Raw genomic sequence first — 7,810 nt, 5'->3', positions numbered from 1 at the left:
AGAAATGAATAAACATTATTTCTCATTGAACATTGCTCACAGGAGAGTTTGGGATTAATGTACCACACTATAGAAAGTTAACACTGTTCAGCTCTGTGGAACAGCAATATGGGGACATTCAAACACAACCTCTCCAGAGTTAGGTTAAGACAAAAGTCATGTCACCTGAAACACACTCAGGTTTTTCAGGTCTAAAGAAATATGAGGACATGACGACTGAAATCATGGAGAGGCCACGTTTCTGATTTATAACTTCTCCTGCGTTTGTCAAAGAAAGCTGTAAACTCAAAACTGGTATATAATGATAAGACATAGTAACCTGTTGTAAGGATGAAGCGGATCTCTCACTCCCTTCTTGGTCTCCAGAAGGTTCAGTCAGGATCCCGTCACTTGGTATCTGCAACATAACATTACGGTGTCAAAATATTCAGCATTCTTCATTCTGACCAATTAAGAAATGAATAAACATTATTTCTCATTGAACATAGCTCACAGGAGAGTTTGGGATTAATATACCACACTGTAGAAAATTAACACTGTTCAGTTCTGTGGAACAGCAATATGGGGACATTCGAACACAGGCTCTCCAGAGTTAGGTTAAGACAAGTCATGTCACCTGAAACACACTCAGGTCTTTCAGGTCTAAAGAAATATGAGGACATGACGACTGAAATCATGGAGAGTCCATGTTTCTGATTTATAACTTCTCCTGTGTTTGTCAAAGAAAGCTGTAAACTCAAAACTGATATACACTGATAAAATGCAATGACCTGTTGTAAGGATGAAGTAAATCTTCCACTCTTTTCTTGATCTTCAGAAGGTTTCATCAGGATCCGAACACCTGGTGTCTGCAACATAGCAGCATTGCAGTGTCAGAAATATTCAAATTTATTCATCCTAATTAGTTAATAAATTAATAAACATTGTTTTTCATTGAACATCGCTCACAGGAGGGTTTGGGATTAATATACCACACTATAGAAAGTTAACACTGTTCAGCTCTGTGTAACAGCAATATGGGGACATTCGAACACAGGCTCTCCAGAGTTAGGTCCAGACAAAAGTCATGTCACCTGAAACACACTCAGGTTTTTCAGGTCTAAAGAAATATGAGGACATGACGACTGAAATCATGACGAGTCCATGTTTCTGATTTATAACTTCTCCTGTGTTTGTCAAAGAAAGCTGAAAACTCAAACCTGGTATGTAATGATAAGACGTAGTAACCTGTTGTAAGGATGAAGTGAATCTCTCATTCCATTCTTGGTCTCCAGAAGGTTCAGTCAGGTACCCGTCACTTGGTGTCTGCAACATAACAACATTACGGTGTCAAAATATTCAGCATTCTTCATTCTGACCAGTTAAGAAATGAATAAACATTATTTCTCATTGAACATTGCTCACAGGAGAGTTTGGGATTAATATACCACACTGTAGAAAGTTAACACTGTTCAGTTCTGTGGAAGAGCAATATGGGGACATTCGAACACAGGCTCTCCAGAGTTAGGTTAAGACAAGTCATGTCACCTGAAACACACTCAGGTTTTTCAGGTCTAAAGAAATATGAGGACATGACGACTGAAATCATGGAGAGTCCATGTTTCTGATTTATAACTTCTGCTGTGTTTGTCAAAGAAAGCTGAAAACTCAAACCTAGTATATCATGATAAGAAGTAGTAACCTGTTGTAAGGATGAAGTGGATCTCTCATTCCATTCTTGGTCTCCAGAGGGTTCAGTCAGGTACCTGTCACTTGGTGTCTGCAACATAACAACACTACGGTGTCAAAATATTCAGCATTCTTCATTCTGACCAGGTAAGAAATGAATAAACATTATCTCTCATTGAACATAGCTCACAGGAGAGTTTGGGATTAATATACCACACTGTAGAAAGTTAACACTGTTCAGTTCTGTGGAACAGCAATATGGGGACATTCAAACACAGGCTCTTCAGAGTTAGGTTAAGACAAAAGTCATGTCACCTGAAACACATTCAGGTTTTTCAGGTCTAAAGAAATATGAGGACATGACGACTGAAATCATGGCGAGTCCATGTTTCTGATTTATAACTTCTCCTGTGTTTGTCAAAGAAAGCTGAAAACTCAAACCTAGTATATCATGATAAGAAGTAGTAACCTGTTGTAAGGAAGAAGTGGATCTCTCATTCCATTCTTGGTCTCCAGAGGGTTCAGTCAGGTACCTGTCACTTGGCGTCTGCAACATAACATTACGGTGTCAAAATATTCAGCATTCTTCATTCTGACCAGTTAAGAAATGAATAAACATTATTTCTCATTGAACATTGCTCACAGGAGAGTTTGGGATTAATATACCACACTATAGAAAGTTAACACTGTTCAGTTCCGTGGAACAGCAATATGGGGACATTCTAAAACAGGCTCTCCAGAGTTAGGTTAAGACAAAAGTCATGTCACCTGAAACACACTCAGGTTTTTCAGGTCTAAAGAAATATGAGGACATGACGACTGAAATCATGGAGAGTCCATGTTTCTGATTTATAACTTCTCCTGTGTTTGTCAAAGAAAGCTGTAAACTCAAAACTGGTATATAATGATAAAATGCAATGACCTGTTGTAAGGATGAAGTGGATCTCCCAATCCTTTCTTGATCTTCAGAAGGTTTCATCGGGATCCGAACACCTGGTGTCTGCAACATAGCAACAGTGCAGTGTCAGAAATATTCTAATTTATTCATCCTGATTAGTTAATAAATGAATAAACATTGTTTTTCATTGAACATCGCTCACAGGAGGGTTTGGGATTAATATACCACACTATAGAAAGTTAACACTGTTCAGTTCTGTGGAACAGCAATATGGGGACATTCGAACACAGGCTCTCCAGAGTTAGATTAAGACAAAAGTCATGTCACCTGAAACACACTCAGGTTTTTCAGGTCTAAAGAAATATGAGGACATGACGACTGAAATCATGGAGAGTCCACGTTTCTGATTTATAACTTCTCCTGCGTTTGTCAAAAAAAGCTGTAAACTCAAAACTGGTATATAATGATAAAACGTAGTAACCTGTTGTAAGGATGAAGTGGATCTCTCACTTCCTTCTTGGTCTCCAGAAGGTTCAGTCAGGATCCCTTCACTTGGTATCTGCAACATAACAACATTACGGTGTCAAAATATTCAGCATTCTTCATTCTGACCAGTTAAGAAATGAATAAACATTATTTCTCATTGAACATTGCTCACAGGAGTGTTTGGGATTAATGTACCACACTACAGAAAGTTAACACTGTTCAGCTCTGTGGAACAGCAATATGGGGACATTCAGACACAACCTCTCCAGAGTTAGGTTAAGACAAGTCATGTCACCTGAAACACACTCAGGTTTTTCAGGTCTAAAGAAATATGAGGACATGACGACTGAAATCATGGAGAGTCCATGTTTCTGATTTATAACTTCTCCTGCGTTTGTCAAAGAAAGCTGTAAACTCAAAACTGGTATATAATGATAAGACGTAGTAACCTGTTGTAAGGATGAAGCGGATCTCTCACTCCCTTCTTGGTCTCCAGAAGGTTCAGTCAGGATCCCGTCACTTGGTATCTGCAACATAACAACATTACGGTGTCAAAATATTCAGCATTCTTCATTCTGACCAATTAAGAAATGAATAAACATTATTTCTCATTGAACATAGCTCACAGGAGAGTTTGGGATTAATATACCACACTGTAGAAAGTTAACACTGTTCAGTTCTGTGGAACAGCAATATGGGGACATTCGAACACAGGCTCTCCAGAGTTAGGTTAAGACAAAAGTCATGTCACCTGAAACACACTCAGGTTTTTCAGGTCTAAAGAAATATGAGGACATGATGACTGAAATCATGGAGAGGCCACGTTTCTGATTTATAACTTCTCCTGTGTTTGTCAAAGAAAGCTGTAAACTCAAAACTGGTATATAATGATAAGACGTAGTCACCTGTTGTAAGGATGAAGTGGATCTCTCACTCCCTTCTTGGTCTCCAGAAGGTTCAGTCAGGATACCAACATCTGGTGTCTGCAACATAGCAATATTACAGTATCAGAAATATTCTAAAAAGTATTCTTCAGTAACTGAAGAAGTATGAGGGCATGACTGAAATCATGAAAAGCAACATTATACCAACCATAGAGTGTCAGAAATATGTCGTAGTTATATGACTTTTGAATAAATTGAACTACTTTTTTCAGTGACCACATTCACAGCACAAGTACTGTGTTGTACAGTACTCTTTATGGTACTTACCACTGTACAGCTCTGATAGCTAACAATTTCAGGACATCAGACACGACTGAGTTCAAATAATAAAGACAACACCCGAAACATACTCTTTCAGACTAAATCAATGTAATGACTGAAAAATGTGGAGTCCATGTTCCTGTCTTTGAATTTCTGTTGACGTCAAATAATCCTCTAAAACAGACACTTGTGTTAACTTTTAAAAGGTAATAAACTGTTGATGAAAATGATATTTCACTCACCTATGAAATATAATGATTTACTTATTAGATCTGGTTGTCTACAGGTGTATATTCAGGCATTACTTACCAGTGCTCTCCATGCCCACTGAGAATCTCCATAGTCATAGGTTATTTCATTCCCTGCTTCGATATTTTCAATTGCAAACAAGCAAAGATGAGGTTTATCCTGGATTGTCAGCTTTTTCATTCTACAGTTTGGGCCTTTGTGAGCATCATTGACAAGTCGACCTAATGAACCATCTTCATGGGAGGAATCAATGCTGAAATTGAACAATGAAACATGAAATGTTTTTCCAGTAAAACTACAATGTTGTACAGAACCACATGATGTTTTTCTAGATCTTGACTTACCACCATGTGCTTCCTTTCCATTCAAAATCAAACAGGAAACAATTTTGCTTCTCTGTGTACTTTTTCTGTCTCTTGTCTCGTTCATAACTTGAGATTAACTCTCCACGGTACTCAACCACAAATAACCCCTTTTCGATTGGTTCACTTGTAAATACACCACGTCCTAGGACACGAAAAGTTGACACTTAAATGTTGATTAATACAATCCAAATCAGGCTTACACAATGCAGTTAATCAGATATTCACAAATACATGCAGACCAAAAAATAAAAATTTAAAGAGGGGAAAAAACATGTTTAGTGGTACGATAACAAAATAATTCCATGTAAAACTAAAAACAATTATCAGAATCGCTGATAATTTTCTTTAGCAATTTGTATCAGCACAAAATAATGTGGCTCCTTACATCAGAGTTGTTTACATTGCTTGCCTTCAATTGAACAGAATGTATGGAATAGCAAAGAAAAATACCAGCGGTTTGACCGACAGTTTGACTAAAGTGATCATCATAAGTCAAGTGAAGTACCATTTTTCCTCAATGGATAACATTCGAAACCTAATTTCAGTTCCTATACTATTCCACTCCAAACTGCATTATATGGTTGAGGGAGAGAAAGAGAAGAGCAATAAGGTCAAAAAAAGGATGGGCAGCAATGTTGGTAATGCATTACCACCATAGTTTTTATTTTGGTCACAGGCAACCTAATGCGGCTGCACAGTGTGCGACTGGTTGGCACGTCCGCCTCACAGTGCCTTCTTGTGTGGAGTTCTCCCCATGGCTGCATGGGTTTTCTCCGACTACTTTGGTTTCCTCCCACATTCCAAAAACATGCAACGTAGTAGGTTCACTGAACTCACTAAATTGTCCCTCGGTGTGATTGTGAGGGTGAATGGTGGTTTGTCTGTGTGTCCTGTGATTGGCTGGCACCCAGTTCAAGTTGTACCCTGCCTACTGTCCGAAGACAGCTGGGATCGGCTGCAGCACAGCCAGGCCCGTATTAGTATAAATGGGTTTGAAAATGGTTGAATGGGATGTTTTTTTTAATCTGATTAACTGTGCGTTTCTATTTTTGTTATTTTCTCTTTGTAAATACAAACGCAACTCTAACAATTGTGGGAGGGAAAGGATTCATCTAATTTCTTTGTAAGCTGTCCTGGCGTTTCACACCTCCGATCTCCAATCAGAAATCCCACTGAGCAATATACACCACTGCACATAGAAAAGATACATTATGACTAAAATAAAAATTAAGCAATCAACAATAATAGTCATAATGATAATGACATACATAATTCCTGTGACCATTCTTTCAGTTTTAAACTAAGTAGAGACCTTTGATGGGCAGTACAAATTGCTGATAAAAATGTGGATTTGTCAAACAGCTACCACAGCCTTCTTCAATCAGGTGAAATAGGCATTGTGAAGGAAGTTTGAAGGCATCTAATTTTCCTCGACTATTACAGATAGTATGCGTTTTTTATGAATTGTGATATTTGTTGAAGCACAATATTTTAACAGAAGCCGAATAATTTCTATTTCTATTTTTTCATTTCAAGATATTCCTAGTTCTACATGGCAATACAATATTCTCAAGAATTGAATGATAATGGCTGCTAAACATTCTCTTAAAAAGTACTTCAATTATTTTTGCTCCAATATGATCAATGGCATAAAAAAAACATGCTGTTGTTTATTGTGATATTTTTGGGGTAAATACAATGTGCGAATAAAATCTGTCACTGTGACAGGCTTTGGTTGCAGCTCTTGTCATGTGCGTGTGGTAGCCATAAGAATTAGATAGCAGGTAGATTGATAGCATACCTTTATAATCATTGATCCACTGGGCTTTCAAACAAGGCTTGTCGACTCCAGATAAAATAAAATGAGCAGCCTCAGATTCAGGGCTCAGTCTGGCTCTTCTTTGTGACATTATCACCACCAGTAAACATCTACAATGGAAAGTGAGAAGAAGTCAGCCAGACAAGCAAGCACAATACAATGGCAGCACTTATTTTGGCTCAGAAAGTACTGAGCCAAAGGAATATTATTTTCTTCCTCAAATATACAAAAATTCATTTCATCAAACATTTGCTGGTCAGATTAATAGATTCGGGCAAACCATTTGTCAGGCAGATAACAATGTAAAATTAAAATAGAGTAACACAATATTGTCTTGACCAAATGTACCAACAAAGCTGAATTCTGCTATAATTTCATTGCAAACGTTTGTTTGTTTCTTCATTGAAACGGTGTACAATTGAATCAACACAAGAATAAACAGTGTAAATACACCAGACTTAGCATAAAGGCTAGAAGTGCATGGCCCACTTTCATTAGGCTACCTGTACTAACTAATTTCAATTAACTGCAATCAAATAAAACAAATACTGCACTGAAATAAACATTTGGCACCAAAATCAAGTTCCACAGACTGTGTTGTCAAAGATTTAGAAAGGTTTTCTAGAACCTTGCCTGCAGGACATGTCCACATTACTTTTACTGGAAGCTTATTAGCATGCTAACGATCTAGCTAGCTAGCTGTCTAATTGAATGACATTACCTTTGGTGGGCACTGTTAAACACGGTTATATTGAACAAAGTCTATGTTACAGTAAGATAAACGAAAAGGAATTGCTTACCAGGTGGTCATCCACGCGTGGTCGTGTTTGTTTCAGAGAGTTTAATAGATATCTGGCTGTAGGATTGTCTGGCTGCTTCACATGTTGGGTTTTGTGTGACTGCTAATTGAAGTGACTTACCAGGACGAGGGCGGGGAAAATGTGTGAGTCAGTCCGAAAAAGATGACATATGAGGTCCTGCACAATGACGTCACTGAAAGTGTGTTAAAAGTGTGTTAAGGTACCGAAGTTGGCCACTAGTTTTCCAAATGAAAAGTGAGTCGAAAGTTAAACACACTTAAACACACAATTTCTGAAAATTGTGCTCTTTCAGGACATCA

At 37.8% G+C, this 7,810-nt stretch overlaps 1 protein-coding gene across 1 annotated transcript; it reads right to left on the bottom strand.

Annotated features, from left to right (window-relative positions):
- Positions 1-2,995: 2,995 nt before the first annotated feature.
- LOC147210325 (N-lysine methyltransferase KMT5A-like) lies at positions 2,996-7,081 on the bottom strand. Its single transcript, XM_086129332.1, has 7 exons — positions 6,673-7,081; positions 4,851-5,013; positions 4,567-4,759; positions 3,958-4,035; positions 3,502-3,579; positions 3,040-3,125; positions 2,996-3,005 (listed from the first exon to the last, which is right to left on the bottom strand). Exons 1-7 carry the CDS (start codon positions 6,779-6,781, stop codon positions 2,996-2,998), a joined length of 717 nt encoding a protein of 238 aa, XP_085985458.1. The 5' UTR covers positions 6,782-7,081.
- Between the last annotated feature and the right edge of the window lie 729 nt (positions 7,082-7,810).

Source organism: Hippocampus guttulatus, chromosome 1 (genome assembly GCF_054856545.1).
Source record: "Hippocampus guttulatus isolate MCC_2025c chromosome 1, RoL_Hgut_1.0, whole genome shotgun sequence".
NCBI classification, from domain to species: Eukaryota; Metazoa; Chordata; class Actinopteri; order Syngnathiformes; family Syngnathidae; genus Hippocampus; species Hippocampus guttulatus.
Note: the sequence above shows the minus strand (reverse complement) of the source record. Positions and strands in the feature narration are given on the sequence as shown.